At 46.3% G+C, this 26890-nt stretch overlaps 1 protein-coding gene across 1 annotated transcript in view; it reads right to left on the bottom strand.

Moving 5' to 3' along the window:
* The window catches only part of LOC144164796 (lysosomal Pro-X carboxypeptidase-like), a 155288-nt gene that overhangs the window by 44689 nt on the left and 83709 nt on the right, over positions 1–26890 (bottom strand). Inside the window, exons 6-8 of the mRNA XM_077695064.1 lie at positions 23049–23209; positions 16376–16438; positions 15790–15942 (exon numbers count right to left, since the gene is read on the bottom strand). Of these exons, the coding sequence (XP_077551190.1) occupies positions 15790–15942; positions 16376–16438; positions 23049–23209 (377 nt within the window). The remainder of the gene's footprint in view (positions 1–15789; positions 15943–16375; positions 16439–23048; positions 23210–26890) is intronic.

Raw genomic sequence — 26890 nt, 5'->3', positions numbered from 1 at the left:
AGACTTACGCATCATAATCGACTGCCTTGAAGGACGCAACGTCGCCGTGCCTAGGACCTTCAAACGCAGCCTACCAGCATTCAGCCCTAAAAACTGTCATCCCCGTAGACCTTCGTGACGAAATTTTGGAAGCGTGCCACGAGGACTTGTCTTCCGGACATCTCGGCACAGCCCGCAGAATTGGAAAAATCAAGGCAAAACTGGCCCTCCTTACACCCGATGTCACCCACTACGTCCGGAGCTGCCGTGACTGCCAGCGACGAAAAACGCCACCGACGAGACCTGTAGGACTTCTGCAGCTGATCGCCGTCCCATCGAGAGCCTTCCAACAGATTGAAATGGACCTTCTGGGCCCGTTCCCTACATCCCGATCCCGGAACAAGTGGATTGTCGTAGCGACAGACTACATGGCACGCTACGCAAAGACCACCGCTCTTTCGAGGGGGACTGGACAAGAAGTAGCAAAGTTCTTCATACGGCAAGTTGTGCTGCGACATGGAGCCCCGGAAGCCCTAATCACGGACCGCGGAACGGCCTTTACTGCGGAGATGATGCAAGGAATATTACGCTACAGCAACACGGATCACCGAAGAACGACGGCGTACCACCCCCATACGAACGGACTACCAGAACGTCTGAACAAGACAATCGCGGACATGCTGTCAATGTACTTTGACGTTGAACATAAGACTTGGTACGAAGTGCTCCCGTCTGTCACGTTTGCGTACAACACGGCTATCCAGGAAACTACGAAGATGACGCCGTTCGAGCTTGTCTACGGAAGACGGCCGACTACGATGCTTGACACCATGCTTCCGCATGTAGAAGACGACGATCTCACCTCCTACGTCCAAGGATACCTTCAGCGTGCGGAGGAGGCCCGCCAGCTCCCTCGAGTTCGTACAACGGACCATCAGCTGGTGGATGCCGGGCGCTACAACCTCCGACGCTGAGACGCCGACTACCACCCAGGGGATCGTGTTTCGGCTTGGACTCCCATCCGACGACGCGGACTCAGTGAGAATCTTCTGCGACGGTATTTCGGACCCTACCAGATTCTACGACGTGTCGGCCAACTTACCTACGAGGTGATCCCCGATGGTGATTCCGGAACATCACGACGACGCACGCGGCCCGAAAGCGTCCACATGGTTCGCTTAAAGCCTTACTATGCAACATGACGGACTTTTTTTGTTGTTTTTTGGTCGGACTGTCTTTTTTTTAGCATCGGGTCGATGCACTCTTAGAGAGGAGGGGGGGTAATGCCGCGAACCATGTATGGGTTTGTTTGTTTATTGTCAAGTACAAGTACACGCTGTCAAGTACGCAGATTTTGATTGAAATGTCTTCCACTGGCTTGCCTGGTATTCGGAATAACAAAAAAAGGCGAGCAAAGGAAGCACGCGAGGATGTACACGTGCGATAAAAAATTTGTATACCGCATTTACCTCAAGTAAATTCAGCTTTAGCAAATATATTATATATGAACAGATGCAAAATATATTGTGCACAAATACAAATATATAAATATAATTACATTGACCCCCTTCCTTCCCTCATACAGGCGCTTTTTCATGGGTGCAGTAGTGGTGGCACCCTTTTTCCCTAGTTTGAAGTTGGGACCACTTGTCCCGGACCATTTGTTCCCGTACCATTAGTTCCGAGACAATTTGTTCCAGGACCATTTATTCCGCGACCGGTACAGAATACATGCCGCTATCGCTCCCTGTTTCCCGATTTCCTCAAGCTCCGCGAAATTCGCGGCAGGGGAACTTCGCCGTTCTTTTGCTGTCTGCTGGTCAACACATCTTCCGTGGAAACAGCATGCTCGCACAATCGGCGGCTACGCTGCTCCGCTGTCAGAGCTGGTGCGCTGGTGATTATCTTGTGCTTGTAGCTTTTCCCCCAACTCCTGCGCATTATATATTCAAGCCGAAAATGAAGCAGAAAAAAATCCCTGTGCAGTGCATGACCGGGTTGCGGACCCGGCACACCCAAGCTCGTACCTCGGGGCTAATTAGCGCATTTTCGTCGCCCTCCCATCATCGCCATGGGCTTCATCGGTATCGCCTCGTGCCACGTGGAAATCCGCATTGAATACAGCGGTTCATCAACCTTGCGTTGACCGCACCCCTTGAACTCTCTGAGTGACAACAGCAGGCCAGTTAGGGCGCGCGACTCCCCGAGCCAACCGCACACGGGCGACTCTGATTATTGGAGACACCAGCGTCAACAAAAGCGACGCATACCCAGCCTTCTCGCTCAAAATTGAAACCTCTCAGGAACCTAGCAAAACAACTTTAGGAAAGTGATACTGGCATAAAGCCAGAAGTCAACGTGAAGAAGAAAACGGTAAAAGGACTTTCCAGGATTCTGAACACTTTTTGTGTAATTCGCTGTCAAATCTTACTCCCCTTGCATTTCTATGGGATAGTTTCCATGGCTCTGAACCTAGTCGCGCAACGTGCGTGACTTGAAACTGTACACAAAGCAAGTATTCACCACAAATATTAGCTGTGCAAAATAAGTTTTCATTTCGCTAAAACATTGTAGAGTAATCACTGTTGAAAGGACTGCCATGAGCGGGAAAGCTGCACATGACTACAGAGGCGCGGGCCATAAAATCGGTAATCGGAGAGCATCATTAGTCAAGCAGGCAGGCGCACCTCGTGTTTGGAAAAAAAGATCTCCCCGTACCAGCGGCGCAATCGCTTCCTCTCTCTTGTGGTCACTTGGTAAACAACCAGAACGGCTTTGAGCGATGGCGGAGCCTATGTGCGTCAGATTGTGGGTGCGTGATTGGACCAGACGTCTGAGTCAGATTTTTGATCCGTGATTGGCGAGACATTTCGGAGTTAAATTTCTTAGGAGAACTCTAGGGACTTTTGCTTCAACAAAAAGGCGGTGTTTCGAGCCACCCAGTGTTGCTGGCGTTCGAAGCACAGCATCTAAACTTGTAACCATCATGTAAATACTTGTATAAAGTTTTTCTCCTTCATCAGCAAGCCTAGATCTCCTGATCCACGCCTCCGGTCACCAGTCACTCTGCCAATATGAATTTCCCAAACCAGAATTCACAATAACTGGTCTCATCAATGGGATTCTGACCACGCCAGTCACAACTTCAGCCGAAGAAAATAAGACAGAACACCGGTCTTTGCACTGCTTTGAGCGTAGTTGCGATATTATAGCGCACTAAGAATTCAAGGGAACCTGAAAAAATATTCACGCCAACCTTCTATAAGGTTTTGACAAATGCTGGTGTGCACTGCATTGCTTTATGAAACTTCTTTGCCGTATGTGAAGGAAAGTTCGACATCCACCTAAATGCAGCCCTACGGCTACAAAGGAAAGCTAAACAGCTTTCACAGAAACTTCGCAGTTGAAGAAAAATTCCTCCTGGTCCAGGATTCGAACCCGGGGCCACTTGCTTAACCGGAGCAGTCGCTCTACCAACTGAGCAAACCGGGAGGCTAGTCGTTAGTAGCGCGAAAGCGAATTGATCAACAACTCGAAGTGAAGGACAGGTGTTAATCAACCAGATTTAAGGAAAATCCCCAAGGTGGAGTAAGTTTCAGTGAAGGAAAGTTTGACATTCACGCGGGTTGCTCAGTGGGTAGAGCGACTGCTCCAGTTAAGCGGTGGTCCCCGGGTCGAATCCTGGACCAGGACAAATTTTTCTTCAACTTCGAAGTTTCTGTTTAGCTTTCCTTTGTAGCCGTATGGCTGCATTTAGGTGGATGTCAAACTTTCCTTCACAGAAGCTTCTCCACCTTGGGGATTTACCCTAAATCTGGTCGATTAACACCTGTTCTTTGCCGTATGTAGCATATGTGCTATTTGCAATTGCTCGGGAAAATGCAGCTTGGCAATTCTTCCAAGTTCGAGGCAGCCACCCGTACATTTAGTGTTCAAAAACTGTATTGAGATACGAGATACCATTGAACTGGGCTTCGGATGCCCAGCGACTGCAGAAATGCACGCAAACTACGGTCTTAAATTATATTTATTTGCACTTGAAAACAATAGTGACAGTTCTTCCGCACCTTTGTGTCAGGAGTTGGCATTGAAGGATGTGGTCCAAAGGGGATCGGTCAGTCGATGATTGAAGATCCAAAAATGAATTGCTTATGGTCGACGGCCAGTGGAAAACAAACGCGTTCTACTCCAAAAAAAAAAACGCTATTTATTTACACGTATTATTTTCAAAGCATTGCACAGGACCATGGTTTTCAGACGTGGGTCCTCAGCTCAAGAGGGTCTGCGGACCCACATCTCGGTGACGTTCTCTCTCCTGGTGCTCCACCACTACCTTCCTCCTGCACTCAGCGGCGGGCGGGATCCTTCAAAAGGACACCGAAGGCAACGAGCCTTCCCAAAACCATTTAGCATTGATTTGGAGCCAGAACGCGCCTTAATGGCTAAGAAATCGCTGATGAAACGCTCATGAAACGTTTTCGTCACGACAAAGTGGAAGAAAGCGTGGCAGTTGTGCTGCAAAGCGGTATAGAAGCAACCGATTACAACGCTGCCACATATGCAGAACGTCGTTGGTCCCTCCGGCTATGACTACGAGGTTCTGCCCCTACGTATTCTCCCACAAATTGCCCCGCGCTCTCTCCAAAACTACCCTGAGTGTTTGGCTAGGGAACAAGCCGACCTGTACGGAATGAACGGTACGGACGACTAGCGCCATCCAGGGGAGCCAAGAAAGACGCAAGGTGATTGAAGCGCTTCCGGGGCCAGTTGCGCGGTATAGCCAGTGGCGGCGGCACCTCCCGTCATAGTGTTGCTATTTTCCGCCTTATTTTTAACAATGAACGCGTACGAGTGGTATATTTGTGTTTTCCGAGAGCTAATCTATCGATATAGAGCCACCTGTATTTTGACTTCAGATTAGTTTTAAATTTCTGGCGACCTATGAACAGCAGTGGTTTCCCTGACATTATAATTGGAAGGCTAGGCCGCGTAAAAGGCGTCATCTCTTACAACCGATACCATGCCCGTGCGGGTTCTTCTTGTGACGTTTTCAACTACACTGCCAGCTGAAACGGTCAGGGTAACTTGATTAGAAGACCCATTAACGGGACGCAAAGGGAACGCCGTGGATATCTTTTGAAAACTGGTTCTGGCTGGTAACTTCTTGTTGCGGTGCAAAGGAGGCTCGTTCACAGAAGGAGACGGGAACTAGTGAGTTCAAGGAAGCGAGCCACAGGACGTTCCCACAGCCCGAGCGCCAACCGACTTCTGTCTCGTCGTATGGTTATCCTGCACCCCTTGACGTAATCTTCTCGGACCTTTCAAAGGCGTTCGATCGGGTACCTCACAATAAGCTGATAAAAAAACTTGAATGTGTTATTGGCGATGACGACATAAATCACTGGATGTGACATCCGATGTTCCTCAGGGTTGCGTACTGGCCCCAATCTTATTTCCTACTTATATAAACGACCTGCCTTCCAGTATTCCCAGCACGGCGCACCTTGAGCAATCCTGGTGACGGTACTGGCGACACCGCGGACGCCGAGCCCCCACACTCACGCTGCGACCAACCGTGGCAATGAGACAAAAGGCGGAGGGATAGAAGCCTATAACGATGGCCGTCGGAGCCTTGGTCAAGCTGCGGCCGATGGGCTCCCTGTCCGTTTCGGGGAGCTCCGTGACCTCTCTAGTTATCAGGGTAAGGCTAGAGAAGAAAGCACCCCTGTTACCTGCTCTATATTATTTCGCATGGTATTTTATAAACCTGATCGGGCCCCGAAGAGGACCCGCACCGAATCCATCTTCAAGCCAGTTTCAAACCTTTTGTTCGCAAACCCGGAGAACGTCCCACGATTTTTGGTCATGCAATCAGTGGAAAAAGAAACACCAATCGCCACCAAGTCCGTGTTCCTGATCGCAAAATTTATCGAAAGTGTCGTTGGAAAACACTACGAGGGAAAAAGCTAACCTCTGGTGACATGCTGATTGAAGTCACAAGTAAAGAACAGTCTTGTAACTTACTAAAGCAAACCATCATTGGAGATCTACCGATCACTGTGACACTCCACCGCACTCTTAATAGATGCAAATGAGTTATCTCGGAAGTTGCACTTCTGAATGAAAGTGATGCTGATGTCCTCGAAGGCTTCCGTGAGCAAGGTGTTACGGCAGTCAGAAGTATCACAATGAGGCGTGACGGAAAAGAGATTAGTACCAAACATACAATCCTGACATTTGACCGTAGCACCCTACCAGAGTCCGTGAAAGCAGGTTTTCTCTAGTGCCAGACAAGAGCACACATCCCGAACCCGCGACGCTGCTTTGAGTGTCAGCGGTACGGGCATGGTATTAACAACTGTCGAGGCCAAGAAAGATGTTCAAAATGCTCGGAGGATGATCACAAGACAGACCATTGCCGCACCACACAGTTCAAATGTTGTAACTGTGATGGGCCTCACGCCGCTTACTTTCGGTCCTGTCAGAAGTTTAAAAACGAGAAGGAAATAGTTAATGTCAAAGTAACTGAAAACATCTCGTAGCCAGAGGATCGGAATAGACACGCAGTTCTTCCTTCAGGAAGATACGCCGACTCTGCTCGGCGGGGGTGAGGCGGCGTCAGGTTTCAGTGGGAACCCAGTACAGCACTGCTGACTTGGCCTCGCCACCGCCCTCCACCGTGCTGCCCTCGGTAGCCCACGCCACCACACTGCCTGGGGACTCCGCAGTCACAGTGGCGACAAACACATCTGGAGGTGGTGTCGCCTCTCCTGTGACTGTTCCAATGCCCCTCTGTGGCTCTGGGGGTGCTGCGAACACTGACATGGGAGCAGCGGCTGTCCCTGTGTCATCCGCACCGCCGCAGCCTGCACATGGACCTCGGCCACCAAGCGTCCCTCGGGACGCCTGTGCGAAGGAACGTGACCCAATGGTAACTCCAAGGGCATCAGATTATGAAATGTATGTAACGCCATCACCGGCATCACAGACGTCCAAGGAGAGATGGCACTCCGTTGAGCGCCAAAAAAGCCGCTGCCCAGGGTAACAGCTCCTACTAAGAACACATAATACGCACACAAAAGGCCCCTTGAATAATGGAACTACTCTACTAGCAGCCTCAATTTTCTTGGTAGACTTTTATGGCAGTCCACAACATTGTCCAATGGAACTGTAGGGGCCTAATGAGAAACCTCGATGACGTCTATGAAATCCTGCACAAACACAAGCCAAATAATATGTGCCTGCAAGAAACTCATTTAAAACCCACACACACCAACTTCCTCAGTCAATACGCGGTATTCAGAAACGACAGACAGCTGCACTCACTCGTCTGGTGGTGTAGCAATTGTACAAAAATCTGTTCCCTGTCAATCTTTTCGGCTACTTACTGCCCTCGAAGGAGTGGCCGTCTGGGCAATAAGTTTTAATAGGTTTGTTACAGTTTGCTGTTTATACATTCCTCCTGACTACCGCCTGTCAAGTTCAGAATTCGAATCCCTCATTGGTGAGCTTCCGGAACCTTTTTTACTAGTAGGTGACCTTAATGCTCACTGTGAACTCTGGGGATCAAAACGCACAGATGCACGAGGTAGCTTGCTGGAAAAGTTTGTTTTATCATCTGGAGCCTGCCTATTCAATAAAAAGCAGCCCACATATTGCAGTACAACACACCACACATACTCGCACATCGGTCTGGCTATAGGTTCTTTCATTCTTTTTCCGCTTGTTGAATGGAGAGTGGACACTAACCCATACGGAAGCGACCACTTCCCAGTCACCCTAAGATGTCGAGAATCTGGCCCTCGCAGTTCAATTACGCATAAAAAATTCAGAGGATGTGATGCTGACTGGGGAAAGTTTAGGGAAAAATCAAAACTCCCCTACACTACCATCAGCCATTTAGGCATTGATGATTTTTGTAGCTTCCTCACATGGCATATTCTTGAGTCTGCCGAAAGCGCCATCCCGCAGAGCTCGAGTGGTTCTCGTAATCTTCGGAGGCTTTGGTGGAATGAAGAATGCAGACTTGCGCGAAAGGCCCAAAACAAGGCGTGGGGTATCCTACGCAGATCTTCCTCACATGGCATATTCTTGAGTCTGCCGAAAGCGCCATCCCGCAGAGCTCGAGTGGTTCTCGTAATCTTCGGAGGCTTTGGTGGAATGAAGAATGCAGACTTGCGCGAAAGGCCCAAAACAAGGCGTGGGGTATCCTACGCACATATCCAACGGCCGAGAACTTAGTAGCCTTCAAACTATCGAAGGCACTGGGTAGGCGCACTCGCCGGCATGCCAAAAGAGATAGCTGGCGGTCCTTTTTAACTTAATAAATGCGTATACAGATGCGCGGAAAGTATGGAAAAGAATTCGAAAGATCAAAGGACAGAAAACGCACAACGTACCTTTGGTGTGTGCCACCATTATCCAGAATCTTCACCCAGACACCCTCGAAACACTCATTTATCTTTACAACAAAATATGACTAGCAGGACGCTTCCCGGCCTCTTGGAGAGAGGCAATTGTAGTGGCTATACTGAATGAAGGGAGATGCCTCGCTCTTAACAAGCTACCGGCCAATTGCCCTCACCAGTTGTCTAAGTAAGGTATTTGAGAAAATGATAAATAGAAGACCGACATCTTGCGTTGCATCCTGGATAATTGCGAGGCAGGATTTCTTTCAGGAAAATCCAGAACAGACGAGCTGGTAGCGTTTGAGTCATATGTAAAAGGTGCCTTCATACATAAACAATATTGTCCCTGTATTTTGTGACCTAGAGAAGGCATATGACACTACTTGGCGCTACGGCATTCTTCGTGACCTAAAATTTATTGGTATATCAGGAAATATGCATAACACAATAGAAGGCTACTTGTCAGAACGAACATTTCTTGTGAGTGTTGGGACGGCACTCTCCAGAGTGTCTGTGCAAGAAAATGGGGTTCCTCAGGGTGGAGTATTGAGCTGTGCTATAGAAAGTCGCTGCCACCTTCAATATCATGTCCATGTACTATCGGCGTTAAATGAAACACGAACACGTAAATATGAACCAGAACGTGCAAAATTGAAAAATACTGTTCGTAGAGTTCATTAACACTTCCCTCGTCATTTGCGCTCTTTCGCAAAGATAGAGCGGCCTGCCGAGGGGGAGGAGTTATAATCGGCGTGAAATCTAGTTATCACCCATCACTTATTTCCATTTCCTACCCTCTTGAAATCGTTCGGGTTTCTTCCTAATTTGAACATGTTCACTGCGTCATCGGTGCCTGCTATCGGCCACCTGATAGCCGGCAGGATTTCGTAGAAATTCTTAACGATTCGATCGATACCATTTTCCACAAGTTTCCGAGTTGTCTATTAATTCTTGCCGGTGACTTTAATTATCCTGATATTGACTGGGCCTCCCTAACTGTTTATGTTCAACGTGATCGCCATGAACAACTAAGGTTTCTGCTCCTACTTCATTATCATAATCTAAAACAACTCGTACATGAACCGACGCGTGGCGGCCACATACTAGATCTTGTCCTCACAAATAACCCACAGCTTGCTAAAGCCAACATACTGGACGAAATCAGTGACCATAACGCCGTACATTGCTCGTTGCCGCTACCACGTGCCGATAAATTTAAAGTTAAGAAACATATCGTTAACTACAGCCGAACCGACACTGAAAAACTATTGCAGAGCTTCTCTGAAGACTTTGAACTCAACTTTGCAAATCGTTCAGTGCAGCATAACTGGTGTTTGTCCCGCGATAAAATAAAGGAAGTGGAAGAATTGTGTGCACCTAAACTATCAATAAGCGAAAGAGTAAATGATCCTTGGTTTACTCGAGAAGTAACAAGAAGCTTAAACAAGAAGAAAAGAGCATACCAGAAAGCGACTAAAACAGCGACCCCCCCCCCCCCCCCGACTGGCTTAAATACAAGAGTACATCCAGCGCGTGCGCGGATGCAATTCGCATGGCCAAAAATGAATTCTACAATTGCACGCTCCCAAATCTTTTAAAAACGGACCCTGAAAATTTTTGGAATGTTATTAATCCAAAAGACAACAACTCTGCCCCACCCCTCACAAATGAAGATGGCAAGACCTTGCCCGTTGCAGAATGTGCTTAAAAGCTCAACACTTACTTCTGTCAAGTTTTCACTGTTGAGCGACCACTAGATATCTCTCTCGATCTGCCGTCACTTACCGTTCCACACCCGTTTTCCGTTATCGTAATCACTATGCATGGCGTAGCCTGCGCAATAGATAGTTTGGCACTCAAAACTAGCTCTGAACCAGACGGAAGTAGCGCGAAACTTCTAAAACTAACAAGTACCTTTTCGTCATATTTTCTTTCTTTGATTTTTCAACAATCACTTGATACAGGATTTATACCGGAAGATTGGAAATCAGCGCATGTGACCCCAATTTCTAAATCGGGTGACAATACAATTTCCAATAACTACAGGCCAATTTCACTAACATCAATCTGCTGTAAATTGATTGATTGTGGGGTTTAACGCGCCGACGCAACGCAGGCGATGAGGCGCGCCGTAGTGGAGGGGTCCGGATTAATTTTGACCACCTGGAGATCTTTATCGTGCGCCGAAATCTCGTACACACGGGCGTTTTTGCTTTTCGCCTCCATCAGAAAAGCGGCCGCCGCGGCCGGGAATCGAACCCGCGACCTCGTGCTCAGCAGCGCAACGCCTTAGCCACTGAGCCACCGCGGCGGGTAATCTGCTGTAAATTACTCGAACAAATATTATTCACGCATAATGAACCACCTTAATCTGAACAAACTGCTCTTAAACAACCAACATGGCTTTCGGAAAGATCTATCTTGCCAAACACAGCTGTTCGAATTGGTAACCGACCTTCATTCCGCTCTAAACGTGTCCCGCCCTGTTGATGTAATTTTCATTGACTTCTCGAAAGCCTTCGATCGCGTGCCACATAAACGTCTGTTACTAAAAATTCGCCACCTCCAACTTGACCAAAACACAACACGATGGATAGAAGAATTTTTAAACAATCGTTACCAGACAGTAAAATTAAACAATCATATTTCTAACCAAACACGTGTTTCATCTGGGGTCCTTCAAGGGTCAGTGTTAGGTCCTCTTTTATTCCTTATTTACATCAGTGACATAGCATGCAGCCTAAAATCACCAATTTGCCTGCTTGCGGATGATTGTGTAGTATATAGACAGATATCTAATCCAGCCGATACAATTACTTTGCAATCTGATCTCGTTAAGCTAGAGGAATGGTGTAGCTGCTGGAAAATGGAAATCAATGCAGAAAAAACCAAACACATAATGTTTAGTTCTGCCTCCGGGGCAGTCCCTGCTAACTACAAAATAAATGATACTCCAATAGGTTCAGTTCAATCGTTTAAATATTTAGGTGTGTTCTTTACGGTGAATTTAAAGTGGACGTGCCACATAGAATAGATAACTACTAAAGCGCTTAAAAAACTTGGCCTTCTCAAGAGGCGCCTACATTTAGCCACCAAGGAAACTAGGTTTCATGCGTATAATTGCCTTATCCAGCCCTCACTAGAATTAGGTTCAATCAAATGGCATCCTCAGGGCGCAAACCTAACTAACCTCTTGGAATTCGTCCAGAACAAAGCAACCCGGTTTATCACGTCCTCGTACTCGCGTTACCACAGTGTATCTTCTTTAAAGGATTCACTTTATCTTCCCTAGCTTGCCACGCGCCGAAAGTTGGCTCGACTATCTTTTTTTTCATTCGCTGTACCACAATAACACGCCGTTTTCCCAGCTTCATATCATTCCACCGCCTCACATCTGCGCCCGGGTAGACCACGTTTTCAAAGTTAAGCCGATTTCCGCCAAAACAGAAAGATATAAAAACTCTCCTTTAGTTCTTGCAATCGCAGAATGGAACTCGTTACCTGCTCACATCGCAGAACTTTCCGATTCATCATCCTTTCAACATGCACTCAAAACCTTTCTTGAAGTTCTTTGATGTCCCATAAATTTTCCTTTTTTTCTTTTTTTTTCTCTGTATTTTTTTTGCCCCAGTTGAGTGTACTGATTGCGCGTTTTTGTTTTTGTTTACTGTTTTTAGGTGTATTTTGCGTGAACCCCTTTTTCCAGTCAATGTGATGTATTGTTGTTTGCCGTTGTTTCTGGATTGTACTTTGCTTCTCGATGCAATAGTCATGTACACCACCTCTGCCTTCATTGTTATGTTCTGCAGGAAAAATGCACTGTACTTTTGATCATAACCCCACTCTATCCCCCCCTATGTAATGCCCTATAGGACCTTTAGGCAATATAAATAAATAAATAAATAAATAAATAAATAAATAAATGAATAAATAAATAAATAAATAAATAAATAAATAAATAAATAAATAAATAAATAAATAATGACACGCTATTGGTATGTTTGGAAATCCACTTTTCCCAACTTGGTTTTTGTAACTAATCCACGCGTCATTTTGGCTTGCATGGAAAGAAATTGCGCTATTTTTGTGTTCAGGTTCATATTTTCGTGGTCGCGTTTCATTTGACCCCGATAGTACGTTGACGATGTACAGATTAGTTACAAGTCGTGCAACCTCTGAATGTGTGAACGGCAGATCCAACTAGGTATAAACAAACTCTCTAAATGCACAGAAAATAATGACTTTAAATTAAACCCACAAAAAAGTACGTGTATCCTGTTCTCAAAACGTCGTGGGCACTGCATTGAACCTGACCCTACTTTAAGTGGACTACCGTTCGCGGTCACAAAAGAACACAAGTTTCTCGTCCGTGTCCTTGATGAAAGACTGACGTTTGTATCACATATAAAGAAAACCAAATTAACATGCTTAAAATTCATTAAACATACTGAAAGTCCTGTCTCATCAGTCCTATGGTGCAGATAAGGAGTGCCTCTTGCATCTTTTTACCAGCTTGGTTGGGTCGCGCATGGTCTATGGAAGCGTGGTATATGGCTCAGCCAGAAAAACTGCTTTAAAAATGCTGGACCCAGTTTTACACCTCAGCCGTCTTTCGTCTCGGCTCCGTCTTTCGTCTGGCGCTTTGCGAACAAGCCTCGCTGACCGGTGGTGTTTGGAGTACCAGCGCATGCTTTCGGCCCTAACGTATGCTCTTAAGACGTCTTCAAATATAAGGAATCCGTGTAACACCATTATCAGACACATCCACTATGAGCCTGTTTTCGAAGCATCCTTCACTTTCCCTGCCTTTCGCTTTGCGAGTGAGATGACAAGCTGAAGAACTAGGTATATCCTTTTATGAACTCTATGAAACCAGTGTAACAGACATTACTGCACCCTGGGATGTGTCATCATTCATCTGGGACATTTCCTTTAAAGAAATCGTTAAGAGGAATGCACCAACAGAGCTCATAGTACTGCAGTTTCTACACATATACAGCACAAGTAGGACCAATACAATGCTTTCTATACAGATGGCTCAAAAAGTGCTGCTGCAGTTTCATGTGCTGTACATGGCCCTAACTTTTGCGGTGGAAAAAGGATGAATGTATTTTCTGAAATTTTTAAGGCAGAAGCACATGGAATTCTTCTAACACTAGAGAACATTACACGAACAAAAACACAGCCATCAGTTATTTTTACAGGCTCTCTGAGCGTCATCAGGTCACTACACTCACGAAAACATAGTAGCAATGTTGTCATGAACCGAGTCAGTCAGGAAATAGTGACAGCACATGCTCTAGGGCTGAAGATAATAGTACGCTGGGTTCCAGGGCATTGTGATATACGGGGAGACAGATCGCTGACAAAAATGCTGCGCTGGCCGCTTTGCGCAGTGATTTCGAAATCTCACAGGTACCATACGAGGGCATGAAACCAGTAATACGCAGACGTCTCCACGAAAACTGGCAACAACACTGGGATGAACAAACACACAATAAACTACGCGCAATAAAACCACAGATAAGCAAATACATGACAGACAAACAAAATAGATTCAATGAAACATCCATGCGCAGGCTTCGAATAGGCCATACACATGGCACACATTCGTATCTCTTAACTGATTCATTACCTCCAGTTTGCAGAAGATGGGACGAGCGGCTTTCAGTACTACATATATTAACTGAATTCAAATTCTTAAACGGTGTGAGACTCAAGTAGAGAATTCCACTATATCCCTCCTTATCCCTTGTTATTCTGTATGAAGGAAAACCACGTTTGTATTTTGTGTATTTCAAACGACTGTATCGCCCTACCTGCAAGAATGCCAGTGGGATTGGCAGTATGTTAAAACAAAAATAAATAAATAAATAAATAAAATGAATAATAAATAAACTAATAAATACCCCGCCAAGGGGATTGACTGGCATAACTCTGGAACAATCTCTGCAACTTCTGTCCTGCTTCTTTATGCATGATTATCCCCAGAAGATTTTCAAAGGTTTCTTGACTCTTCCTTTTTCGCAGGCACCTTTTCCTGGTTGAAAGACATCAACTACATATGCACGAAATCACTTAACTGCTTTACATTAGGCGCACACTTAGCCAAACACTGAGAGTCAAAAATACGGATGTATAAAAAACTCCTCTTACAGGCAATCGATTATGCATGCACCGCGTGGAACCGTTACTGACAGTGCAATATTGCCGGAATTGAAGCCGTTCAAAAGAGAGCTCCCCGCACGGCCCTAGCACCTTTTAACATAACCAGTTTACCTGGCCGTCTCAAGACAGAATCGTTAAATGTTTTTCACCCCATCATTCACTGTTTATATCGACTGTCTTCTAACCACGACGGGCTTTATACATAGCGACCTGCCCATAGCAGCCGGCAACAATAGAAGCCAGGCAGCCATAAAATTGCTGTGTTGTGACGGTGCATTCCGCAAGGCGGTAATAAATATAATCCCCAACCCGGCCAGCATCGCCTCGCTCGCAGTGCGACCTGCTACTTCAGGGCAGAAATGTAGCGGCAGTGCTAAACGAACATCGATTGTACCGATCAGGGGCCCTATTCTCGACTGCACAAATTGCCGGCAATTCAGGCAATTTGCGGAAGTCTTTTCTTATTGGCTTTCAATTTTGGTCACGTGCTTCCGGTTGACAAAGCGGTTGTGTGTGCTGTCGTGATTTTGACGTTTCATGTCGTCTACGGACACCAGTTCTAAAGTTTGCCTTATTTCTCGTTACTAAAGGCGCATAATTCTTGGCCGGCAATGAAAAACCAGACTAAATGCAGCGGACATGACAACGTAAGCCTGTCTTTGCTGTGGTACAAGTTCAATGTGGTACAAGTTCAATCCGCAAGTAATTGCGATGGGTGTGGCTGCCATTTGTTTTAAGCTTTTGTTTTGTTTTGGAATCACCCTGCATTTCACGTAAATCTGTTAAAATAGCAACTCGTGTGGCTTATTTTCACGCATAAAATAAAATTACTTTCCCGCACTACAATACTTGTTGGCAGTTTTTACTGCAAGTCATAAATTTGTAGCAAAATATGCTGCTCAAGTAAATACGAATTGAGCCTATATGTGCCTAAATGACAATATCTGGTGCCTATAAATGCCTAAATGGCGCTTTTCACTGCCTAATATAGGTGCCTAAAGCCACACTTTTTCGTGCCTAAAGTTCCGGTCTCTAGTCATGAGCGCCCTCCTGTCAATGGTGGCCGCCTCGGTGTTAATTTGATCGAAGCCGAAACTGACACGTATAAACGAGGCTGTAAATAATTTATTAATGGATTACTTGGCTCGTAGGCACCCAGCAAAATAAACTCAACGAAAGATATTTCATCAGTACTGCCATAACGGTCAGTGACCGTGAAGCACGGCCGACCTACTTGATACTCCCATGCGATGTCTTCAGTTTCAGACGTCGCGGCATAGCACTCAGTGTTGCCTGTGGTGTTTCGGAAGAACCCAACTGCCTTTGCGATGGCGTTTATTGTGTGGTCAGTCTTATCCTGGGAATCACGCAGAAGGCCGCACGCCACCTAAAGAAATGACGACTCCGTTATCCACGTATTTATGCACTCTAAAGGGAAAAAGCTGTTCAGCAAGGTGTTACCTAGCCCCATACTCTAAGCATGTGGACACCTGTACAACCCTACAAATTCAAAAAAGCTTGAAATTACACCAAAAGGTCACATTGTTCAAACCATCGTCCAAGTACCTTTCACAGACAACTACATTATCTAGGACTCACTAGCCGCAATTTGCTTTATAAGAAACCACACGATACGTCTGGTATTACGTGAGGATCTCGATGAGGCGAACACGACGTCTAATTACTATCGTACTAAGGTGGTTCCAGAAATTACCGCTAAAGAAGTGGTCAATGAGAAGAAGACCAGTGCTTTCCACAGCGACGCTCCGGGTGGTTCGCTCACCAATCAGCGACAAGGCGTCCTGTCTCGGAACACACACGGCGCGGGTGACCTCATCCACCTCCGTGGGGGTCCGCAGGAGTTCGCCTGGAGGGGGCGAACCCTTGGGCCAGGGCAGACGTGGGAGGGGGTTGAAATTGCAGAGAATTCAAGGACTATCCTCTAGAAGAATGGGAAAGCTGTTTTCCCTTCTGAACGATTACAAGAACCTGCTACGTCACACAACGGTAACAATTTATGGAAGAGAAGGAAAATAAGTTTTTGAAACAATGGTCTTGCGCCGAACAGATAATCATGTAAAGTTAAGGGATACATGTTCCGGAGAAAGAGTACGAAATAAATTCTGCAGAAATTCAGAGAATTATCTACTAACGCGTAGCATTTTTATGCTGCCTCTATTAAGTGTGAACTTATTCCAGACAATTTTTTGTTTTTTTAAATAGTGTCCCACCAATTATCTCCAATTATGCTATTATAACGATTACGGGTTAAACTTTCGCGAAATGTTCAATATTGTGGAAATGCCATGCGTTATAAGTTTTTTCATTTTCACTAATTTTTAATACTTTTCGTGTTTTTTAGTTATTCAAAATTTCGCCTGACCAATTATCTTCATTTCCGTTATTGCAACGAATACATGTGGAACTTTTCCGAAATCTGCATTATTGTGGAAATCAGGGCGTTACACGGTTCGCCATTGTCCGCTTATTTTATATTTTTAAGGTTTCTGTTAGTTTTTAAATATTTTGTTCAACAAATTATGTCCATTTACGGTAATATAACTATTACAGGTCGACTTTCGTGAAATCTGCATTATTGTGGAAATGTCATGCGGTATACCTTTTGGCATTTTCCACAATTTTTTATATTTTTCCTATTTTTTAGTTTTTCGAAATTTTTGTCCGACCAATTACTCCATTTACGTTACTACAGCGGTTACATTTGTAATTTTCGCGAAATTCGCATTATTGTGGAAATGCAGGGCGTTACACCGTTCGTTATTTTCCATTTATGGTGTTTTTTTTTGTTTTTTTTTGAAAATTTCATTCGACTGATAATGTGTATATACGCTATTATAACAATTACAGGTGGAACCTTCGCGAAATCTGCATTATTGTGTAAATGGCATGCGGTGTACGTTCTGATATTTTTCGTATTTTTAAAATATTATTCTTATATTTTAGTTCTCAAAAATTCGTCCAACCAATTACCGCCATTTACTTTATTACAACGATTACATTTGGAACCTTCGCGAAATCTGCATTATTGTGGAAATGCAGGTTCGCCATTTTCCGTAATTATTGTATATTTTCTTGTTTTTTTCAGTTTTTCAAAACTTCGCAGGTAGAAATATCGTGAAATATGCGTTATTGTGTAAATTCCATGGGATACGCGGTTTGCCTTTTCCCGTAATTTTCTTTGTATTTTTTTTATTTCTTACTTTTGAAAAATTTCGTGGGACCAGTTATCGCCATTTACGCCATTATAGCGATTACTGGTGGAACTTCTGCGATATTTGCATTTTTGTGAAAATGTAGGCCGTTACACGCTCGTGGTTGGGTCGTACTCGGCAAAGAATGCCACGCATTAAAATTCGTATTTGTTTCAGCAGACCTATTCCCCGTCCTGTCATTTACACTGTCATAAAAGCAACATGTGTCTACAAGCGCACGCATCGCAAAGCGGTGATCGCTGCGAACGCTCTTTGCCCCTTTTGTCTATTTTTTTAACGATGCTGCGAAAACATACCTCGCCCAAAGAGACGATTGTCAAGCATCTTCGAAGGAAGCATCGTTCTCACACGCCAAATCACGCTAAACGAGCGCATTTAGCGCCATACGGTCAGGGACCAAGTCGTCGCGGGGACTATGATAACCGTCTGCAGAGCGCGATTGCTATTGGGATTGATCGCCTCAGCGAAAGCAAGGAGATACCGAGTATCCACTAAAGTTCGTGTTGATTCGCGCTGGAGAGCGAAAGTTAGGCTTCACTTAATTGTCAAAGTTATCGACGAGACAGTATTTCTTAACTTGTTCTCGGTGCTTCGTCTTGAAATCTTGCTCGTTCCCTCGACGCCGTTGTTGATGCAGTAGACGTATAAAGCAAATTTCGGTGTGCCTAAATATTTTTTTTTTCCGTGCTCAGAGCAAACAGTTTAAATTAGACAGTTTAAAATCAGATGCTACAAGTACTGTTCTGGAGTTCAGGACTGTTTGGCCGGTGCATTTGGCGCTTAAAGTTTCGGGGCACTCGGGCTTCTGCTCCAAACCGTCCTGCTGTCGCCTCGCTCTCTGCATACACGCCCTTAAAGACTTCTTCCGCTGTTACCCTGTTCCCACAAGGAGACGCATGCGTTGCTGCATTCTGTTGAACTGCCAGTGAGTATATTAGAACAGAGCGCACAAAACAGAATAGAATAGAACGGTGCATGATAGACGTTTATATTGATGCATTCCTCATTTGCACAACACCTGGCCTCCGGGTGTGAACCCGACCGGTCGATCCATCAGGCAAGGTTGAAACTAGAAATTGAAGAGGTAGCTTTCGATGAAGATCAGCTAAATGCCCGTTTTACGAAGCGAATGGTGAAAACAAGCCCGATAAATGATTTAACCGCTAGGCATGTAGAGGGCCGGCTAACGGTCCGATTTCGCAAGGGTCACGCCGCACAACGGTGTTTGTGCCCGATTTATAATGAGAAATAGCAAAAAACAACAACAACTTGATATTGGTAATGATACGAACTTCGATTAGTCGTTTGCCCGAAACGTGGGTGCACCTACGAACTTTGAACGGCAAGGGCAGATGAAGTTTACCTGCGAGGGATTAAGTGAGGGCGACGCGATATCGGCATTGCTTTTCTATGGTGTAGACTCGTCAGGTGTAGAAACACCTTCAGACCGGGGATCGCCGACCCGCTCGCGAAGTTTTCTCATCTTTATAAAACTAGGCGCCCCATTGAAATCAGTATTGTTTTTGTTTTATTAAGAATCTTTTGAGAAGGAGAGAGAGAGAGAACAGCTTTCTTTTACAACTGGGATTTAAGGGGGAGGGATGGCCGAATCCCGTACGGCTTCGGTGACCGCAAGGTCCCGTGCGGTTAGAGTTTCCTGAACCGCCAAGTCCGAGCTACCCAAGGCCTGTTCCCAGTGGTGGGGCGTGGGGTAGGAGGTAGGAGGGACACTCACACAGTGAATGAAAGTGGGTATGACGTTGGTGGCAATGAGGGCCGTGTGGTGTTGGAAACTTGTGCGGGTGCGTGTGTGTGAGCGTGGTTCTGTGGGGGAAGCAGTGAGTTTGTAGGACGCGCCACATGTTGGCGGCAGCGTGCTTTAGCGACGGGTGCGGTGGGAGATAGTGCCTGCGGAGGAGTCGGTAGTGCTGGGCGACTTCTCGATATGTTAGATGTGCATACCGAGAAGCCGTCGGGGCACCGTTATTAGTCGGAAAAGAGAGGCCTGCTCGGGTGGTCAGCGCTCGAGCTTGATGGTGGGCTGCCTCATTACCGCCTATGCCAGTGTGGGCCGGGGTCCACAGCAGCGACACGGGTTGGGTGGGGGGCTTCTTCCGCAAGATTTGCAGTGCTACTTTAGATATGGTGCCTTTGGCAAAGTTGCGAATAGCTTGTTGGGAATCGGTGAGAATTTTCATGGGGGTGGCGGTTTGTGTGAGGGCGAGGGCCACTGCCGATTCCTCCGCTGTCACCGGGGAGTTAGTGAAAATGGTTATGCAATTGGTTGGTGCATCCGTGAGTGAGGTAAGCACTACTGCAGTGAAGGCTTCCTTAGAGTGATACTGTGCTGCTTCCACGTACAGCGTGTGCTCCGAAGGTGGGTAGTGGGTGTTGTGGTGTCTTGCTCTAGCTTGTCGTCTGGCCGAATGGAAGGTTGTGTGCATGTTTCAAGGAATTTGCCTGATCTTGATAAGTTGACGTAGGTGTTTGAAATGACCTGAGGTGTGGGTCGAGGGGTACTGGTGGGTTGAGGTTAATCCCCTGGAGGATCCTTCGTCTCTGGAGGGATTGAGACAATGTGTTTATTTGAGCTGTTCTGTGGGCCTCGACAAGTTCGTCAATGGTGTTATGGACACCCAGGGCGAGTAGTCTTGGAGTCTGGGCGTGCGGGGGGGGGGGGGGGGAGAGGGACGCAGTAGCAGCGCGGCTCTGTAGGCTTTGCGGAGTAGCGCGTCCAAGTCGTTTTTGTTGGCTTTCGGCAGATTCGTGTATGGTAGATGGTAGCAGAAACGGCTTATTATGAAGCTTTGCACAAGTCTGAGGCGTTCCATTTCGGATATTCCGTGGTGTCCGTTTGTTATTCGTTTTATGAGTCCAATGGTCTGTAGAGTGTGATTTCGAAGGGCGCGTTGTATGAGGGTTTTGCTTCTATTTGCTTGAATCGTAAGGCCTCGGATGCGTACTTTACTTACATGCGGAATGGGGTGATTATTAATTGCTATATGGATGTTGTGTTTGGCGGGGGATGTTGTTCGTGGATGGTGTAGGATTAAAAGTTAGGATTTGTGCACCGAGCATATGAGACCGGCTTGCTGTGTTGTGTGTGCGACTGCCGTGGTTCCCAGTTGGAGGACCTTCTCAATGTGTGCGTCGCTACCGAGGAGTACCCATAGGGTAATGTCGTCTGCGTATATTGTAGATCTGAGTTCCGGTATGTTTTCCAGGCTGCGTGCAGTGGGTATCATTGCCAGATTGAAAAGCAGGAACAAGAGGACAGTCCCTTGAGGAGTGCCTCTCGCTGACATTGGGAAGGTTGGAGAAATGAGGTGGCCTAATCTGAGTGTGGCAGTCCTGTCAGTGAGAAAAGTGAGCAAGTACTTCTGTGTGCGTTGCCCTACGTTGAGAGATGTGATCGCTTGTAGTATTGCTGCGTGGGAGATGTGATCAAAGGCCTGGTGTCGCTAGGATTGCGGCATTGTCTTTTTTGGAAGGAGCTTGAATGATGTCGTGGTAAATTTGAATGTGTGCTTTCCAGAGTCGATAGCCGTGCGCGAAACCCTATGAGGTTGGGTGGGAATAGGTCTTGTTCTTCGAGGTGTGTCGTAATTCGGTTATGTATTATGTGCTCGATAAGTTTTCCTTAGCAGGACGTAAGGGAAATTGGACGGAGGTTTTCCAGTTCGATTGGTTTGGAAGGTTTAGGGATTACCGAGATGTTAGAATGTTTCCATGTCGTTGGAAAGGTCCCTGCCTTCCAGTGGTGGTTGAAGAGTGTCGTGATTGCGTCGAGGGCTTGGCCGTCTGGGTGTCTTAGTATCTTGTTGGTGATTTTGTCGGAGCCGGGAGCTGTTCCGCGTCGGAGCTTTAAAATTGCGCTGTGTACCTCTGCAGCCACCAAGAATTTCAATTATTGTAAGACAATGCTTTTTCTCCACAAGAAGGAAACGTTTTACTATCATGCTGAATTTATTCTGTAAATGATTCCCGATGACTGTAGTAAGCGTAGTTGTGTGAAAGTAAACACATTTCTACTGTAGTTAAAGAAGGTACAAAGCGTCGTCCATCACAATTTCTGTTTGGGAGTATATCTTAGAAGGCACCTTCCAACTTTGTCTCGTATGCGCACGACGGCGTTTCGTCATCAACATGAAAGGCCAGCGCCGCAGCATTCCTTGATCGGCTGCCCACACCGGCTTTGTAGAAGCACATAGCTGCAATTTATTCCTCGATACGCCAAACTGCATGAAGGCATAAAAAATCTGCACGAAGGAATGAACTTTCACTTCCATCTTGACTTCCTGCCTCGCGCATTGAGCGTCGTCTGCTATTTGTAGTTACGGACTGTGGCGCAAATCAAACACATGGCATGCCTCGTAAAGGTAACCTCCACACTCAAGATTTAACGATCTCAAAAAAGTTCTCGTGGTTATGTACGCCTTGCAAGCCGCACCGCATCAGAACGACAGAAAGTCATGCACAACTACACTGCGCTTATCACTACCGGCATTCCACTGAGGAGCGGTTCGCCACGGGCGGCACTGTTCACTGAAGCGACGGTGGTGCCATACAACGGCCGCCCGGTCTCTATAGCCATCCTACTTTTTTGGAGACGAGCCCATGCTTTCCATCAAAAGGGTTGAGTTTGTCACCGACAGAAATTTTTACATCTCATTGCTCATCATGCATGATGACAACCTGGCCCTTTACACCAGTCATCGCCATTGCCTTTTGCTTCGTTTTACTTTTATTTTTACTTCAATGTTTCCAGTGTAGTCATACCACTCAACTGAACTATTCCTTGGCACTCTTTGTGCTCAGTTGGCCTTGCGCCACAAAAATCCTACGATCATCATGAAGTGGATCTGAGCCATGCACTTGGCTCCTTTTACGTTGCAGCAGATTGATTGATGGATTTCAGAGCTTAACGCACCGAAGCTGCACTTGTGCTATGAGGTTGCCGTAGGGCTAATTCTGACCATCTTTAACGAGCCCCGAGACACGCGGGCGTTTCCACTTTTCGCCTCCAACAGAAGGGCATCCACTGAGACACCGCGGCGGGCACGCTGCAGCAAACACCCTCAAACAAATCGAATGTTGTGTCGCAATCAGTAACGTAAGTCTGCCTTTATTTTCTAGGAAAGGGATTATTTCTGGTGGAACTTCAGGCTTGTGGGCCACTTCAGAAGATGGCGGGGGTGTTGCACGGCTTTTGTACAGCGTATGCGCACATACTGGTGTGTGTAAAGAAAACACCTCTCACCTTTACTGGATAGACTGGGGTCTGTGACGATGCGTAAGGGTAATTAATCATGGCAAGACCGACGAGGCTGTCCCGCACCCACTCAAGAAAACGTGGAAAATTCGTTCCATTCACAGGCTCACATAACTTGAACTGTTCGTGTATTGTTCGCCGTCCTTCCTCTGCAATCATAGAAGAGATGTGTAGACATTATGGCCTGATTAACAGTGAGCCGGCACCGACGAGCAGTAAAAGCACATGATGTATAGTAGGGATACATACATTTGATTAGGAGCCGGCCGGTATTACAACGTATAAGTTATATATCGTATATCCAGTGCTCATTTTCGTGTAAATGAAGGGTAGTCCGATAAGATTAATAAATTTCTATGACAAGGTGTATCAACCTTTGGGATGCCGCCAGAACTTGTATCCCTCGTCTCGCACACGTACAAAGCAGGCACGTCAGCACTTGGCTGACTATATAAGAAAATGAGCTCCGTTTATTGATCGTACATCTTTAGATGCCAACTGCACTCAAAGGTTTGACAATGCAACAATAGTGCCACCTAATAGTACACATAAAAGGAGTGCGAAATGCAAAATAGTACGTTTCCAACATGAACGCGAGCGACGCAAACGGCCCACGGCATCGGCGTTTTCGGAACCGAAACTGAATAGAATAGGCGGCCATTACTGGCGGCTGGAAGCGACGTACGTGATGGAACGGAGGCGGCTGCGGAGGAACCGGCGGCCGCTCAGAGGTGCCTTAAAGCGCGTGTGGTAGCGTCGCGTTTCGCACTGTTATTTCCCCAGAAGAACTCCCACTAACGTTTGCCCAGTATAATGGAGTTCGGCGCAATGCCGGCATAGCGTTGCTATCAATCGAAAAGAAGTAGGCCGTACGAAAGTTATTTTTACATGAGAATAACTGCCGTTGTAGCCATCCTTGGCATTGCCAGTAAAAAAGCGGGCCCTGATTTACAAAGCTCGTACGATATCGAACGATATCGAAAAGCAGCTTTGGTTAGCCGGCACCTAGGCGGTCACGTCGCTCTCTTTGAAGGGAATAAACCGTACACTTGGCGGAGATCAATCGCAATTTTTACTATACATTACGTGCAAACACTTCGTGAATATCAGCCCAGTATTTTTAGCCTTGCTCCACATAGAAAATGAAGTATAAAAGGGACCTAAAATTATTACCCAGCTTCTACAGCAAAATTATGCATTAAAACACGAAAAACGTTACCTATCTACCGCTGTTTTCTACTTTCACCAAAGAGATGTGCTGTTGAAAACATTTAACTTTTAAGTACACTAAATCTAGTGCTCCACAAAAGTAAATAAATCATTTGGGAAACAAAAAAAACAGGGTTGTTTAGGAAAGGAGCAGTTTTTTTAGGTTTAACACTTCGCGAAGACGACGGCCGATGTTTGTGCTGATGTATTTGTCATTACGAGCAAGGCTAATTTTGGTTCACTTATCGAGTGAGGCAGAAGTCGCAGAAATGTTTATACCCGCGTGTACAACATTTCTAGTTAGGTCGCAAAACTTTGGACAGGTCAAAGGGGTGGAGGCGGCGTTGGCCCAGCCAAAATATTGCAAATATTGGACGCGGAAGATCAATTGGTCAATAATTAATTAAAGATCCTTTTTTTTCTGTGATAGATGCAATAGGAATGACAAATGTAACGCAAGTGTGCACGTCGCGCTATTTTTTGAATAGAAATATTATTTCCAAGTAAAAAGAGATTTGCTAGCTCCAGAACGTTCTCAAGCTCTCGCATAGTTTGTATACGCTTCTACTCTCTTTTAGTGCACTTAAAAAACGGGGGATTTTGCTACCTATGCGGTTTGTTCGAAACATGTGATGGCGATGGTGGTACAGCGCGGTAGTGCAGTAGAGAAACCCCAGGCGAACGCGAACCTGCGCCCGGCTGAGCTCCGTGCAAGTCACGGGAGAAGCCCAAGCTCCACGGGACAGGTTCCCGAAGCTCCGTCACAGGCCTCTCGGAACTTGCTTCGGCGACTCTCCGCCAGGTGCAACGTCGTCTGCACGGAGCTACTTTAACAACGTCACCTAGCGTGCTGTGTGCTTACGAAGGTTAGGATATCGCCAAGCTGATAGTCAGACATTGAGAACCAGTTAGGCTTGTTGGTACATAGTTAAAATGGTTGCAGCGCAAAAACGACGACGGACGAGTGAGGAACAGCGCTCGTCCCGTTTGTTCCTCACTCGTCCGTCGTCGTTTTTGCGCTGCAAGCATTTTAATTTTTGATATTCAGAGCTTAGACTGCTTATTTGGATTAAATGTGTACAAAAAAAGATGAGTGCAGTTGGCCTTTAAGCGTTTCGAAAGCTAATAACGGTGCCCCATGGCTTTTGTGACTTTCTTGTAGCAGTGGAGCTCTTAAAGCTTGAGCTCTGGCCGTGCCGAACCTTAACAAAAAACTCTGCTCGGCGAAGTTGAGAGGGAGGCCAGATGATGTGAGGGCAAGTGGCGAGGAGCCCCCGATCAGTTCCAGGGAGTGCGCCCCTGAACAGAACAACTCTTCCCGTAGTCGGAATCGAACCTGGGTCGCTCGCTGTCATAAAATCGGCGTATATCGCATCGCGCTGTCTTAGCATTCGGGCGCTCAGTACTTGCTTTGGACATTGGCTGAGTTGACGTGGACTTTGGCAGCGTGGATTTGGTACTTTAGGAGGGTGGATGGTGGACTCTGATTTAACTCAGTTTGCAAGGACAAATCTTCGCTTTTTAACCATCAGCAAAAAGCGTGCCTAACAAAATGCAAGCTCAAGATAGTGAAGACTACCATCTCTGCTGTTTCATCAGTCTGCGGATCTTATTGAGGCTATTGAAGCGAATATTATATTTCTTATTTTCCGTGCGGGTTGTCTTCACGAAATCGCGGGTATTTTGGCGGGCTAACTGAATTTTAGGTGAAAAATCTTCGTCCAGCCACACCTTTGGCCATTCGAGGTTTTTGAGTTTCGACGCATTCAGTAGAACTTCTGATTTAGCCTTAAAGTCGAAGAATTTGACTATAATGGGATTTGCAGCCACAACATACAGCGGCTAAGTGGTCGTTTTTCGTTTCACTAGATGCCGGTATCAGCTCCCCGGCGGCGTATTCAACTATGTGGGCCGCATCGCACCTCACCCGCTTGGCTGCCTCGTGCCGCGAAGAGAGGGTGCGCGGACCTGACGCCACAAGTTCCTGCGCCACCAGAGCCTACTTAAGACATCACCGCTGCTGTCAAGACGGGATTTGCGGCCACAACGTACAGCTGCTAAGTTGTCGTTTTTTGTTTCACTTGGTATGCATAGTTTTTAGCACTCTGTTTAGACTCTGTGTAGTTCATGTGGCTGCTGATCCCACTTTGTTTATTTGAACCGACGTCTCAGGACTAAATGGGTGTAGACGTGTGCACATACCGAGCGCGCATCCGCTCATTTCTTGCATGCCATGTACTCGTGCAAGGTGGTAGTGAAAATTTTGTCGCCAGTGCCGGCCTTGTCCGTGGTCTTTGCCGTAGGGTCACCTCGGTGCTTTCCGCGTGCCTCGTGCTTCTCCTGCTATGTGCAGGAGATGTAGTCTAATCCTAGGCCTAAGATTGAAGACGTTCTTGTGCTTCTGAGAGAGTGTCACGCCGGAACCTTGGCCACTTTGAGCGAACTCTAGAAGTCACCAACATCATCGTTAAAGTCAATTCGGTCGAAAAATCAGTCAGTAGTGTTCCCCAGTTTCATGGCCAGTTTACTGCTGTCAATAATTCTGTTCTGCAGGGCCGTACGTTAAGACGCTTCTGCGTTTAGCGGACGGAAGAATAGCAGACTCTGTTTAAGCGAATTAC

Source organism: Haemaphysalis longicornis, unplaced genomic scaffold, assembly GCF_048455015.1.
Source record: "Haemaphysalis longicornis isolate Haplotype H1 unplaced genomic scaffold, Haemaphysalis longicornis Haplotype H1 scaffold_14, whole genome shotgun sequence".
NCBI classification, from domain to species: Eukaryota; Metazoa; Arthropoda; class Arachnida; order Ixodida; family Ixodidae; genus Haemaphysalis; species Haemaphysalis longicornis.
This window is presented reverse-complemented; position numbering and strand designations above follow the sequence as displayed.